At 34.2% G+C, this 1,311-nt stretch overlaps 1 protein-coding gene across 1 annotated transcript; it reads left to right on the forward strand.

Annotated features, from left to right (window-relative positions):
- Nucleotides 1-233: 233 nt before the first annotated feature.
- LOC105316272 (tyrosine-protein phosphatase 10-like) lies at nt 234-1,305 on the forward strand (the record flags this gene model as incomplete). The annotated part of the gene is made up of 3 exons (XM_011411096.1): nt 234-368; nt 427-473; nt 1,153-1,305. Coding segments are annotated over 3 exons (335 nt in total), but the record flags the coding sequence as incomplete, so codon positions are not given.
- Nucleotides 1,306-1,311: the final 6 nt, after the last annotated feature.

Here is a 1,311-nt window from a genome sequence, read left to right on the forward strand (position 1 = left end):
TCAATACACACATACACATGTACGCATGTATATATACACATGAGTATATATACATGTACATGTATACGTATATATGTGCACATGCAATTTATTCATGTACAAGTAAATTTTGTGCCTATTAATTTTTAAACTGATAATTCATGCATATGTAAATATCACTGTATTTGTATTCACTTTATCAACTTTCTATTATTTTTTCTCTCTCCCTCCCCCCTCTCTCTTCCCTCTATTAGTTAAAGTGTGAGGTGTACTGGCCTCAGGAGATGAATGCCCAACAGTATGGTAACATATCTGTTAGTACACTAGATGAGAGCATTGAGCCTTCTTGCACTACCAGGAAGTTCATGGTGACACAAGCAAAGAAAGTGGTAAGAAACTATACTGATATTCTTCAATGTCTTTCCTTATTAGACCTCTCTATTATAGCTTGAAATTTTTGTGGGTCAATATTTTCGTGGTTTGTCCCTAGTGGGGCAATTAATTCGTAGTTTAAATTTTGTGGTTCATAGCCTGTAAGGGGATGCCTTCAATGATTTCGTGGGCAGCCCACAACCACGAAAACCATGAACTTTACATTCCGCGAAAATTTCAAGCTATACAGTATCATTTAACATATTCTATCTCTTACATGTACACCCATTCATTCTTATGTAGTATGGACATGTACTTGTTCATACAATCATCATAATCTTTGACTTATTCTTGTGCTTGTCCATTTTTTGTCTCCCTTTCTTTCTTTCTCCAATCTCCATCACTCACTACATGTACATTGTATGGATTTCCTAGCCTTATACCTTTAAAATTTTCAATCTCTCTCTATTCATTCTAGCTCTCCATTTTGTTATCATCTACCTTAAGGCCGCTATTATTTGCGAGTACTAATTTTTTGCGTTTTTTTGTGAGTGGCTTTAAAATTGCAAAAATTAGTACTTGCATTTATTAATAATTCACGTTTATTAACAGTTATTAATTGAAAAAATGAGCAAAATCGCAAAAAAAAAAAAAAAAAAAAAAAAAAAAAAAAAAAATTAGTACACGTTAAATTGGTACCATTAACAAATCGCAAAAATTTGTCTACTTAAAAATAAGTGGCTTTAAGGTATATCTATACCCTTTCTTTACCCTTCTCTTTCTCCTCATTCCCTAATAAAGCAGTAAGGACGTCTCATCAAGAGAGTGTACTCAGTATCATTTTACTGGCTGGCCTGATATGGGAGTACCCAACGACTCCGCTACTATGCTTAGATTTGTTAAAAGGATTCGCTCGTCGCTCACTAACGATAAACCGATTGTGGTCCACTGCAGGTAAAA

Source organism: Amphimedon queenslandica, unplaced genomic scaffold (assembly GCF_000090795.2).
Source record: "Amphimedon queenslandica unplaced genomic scaffold, v1.1 AMPQUscaffold_2566_Cont25432, whole genome shotgun sequence".
Lineage (NCBI taxonomy): Eukaryota > Metazoa > Porifera > Demospongiae > Haplosclerida > Niphatidae > Amphimedon > Amphimedon queenslandica.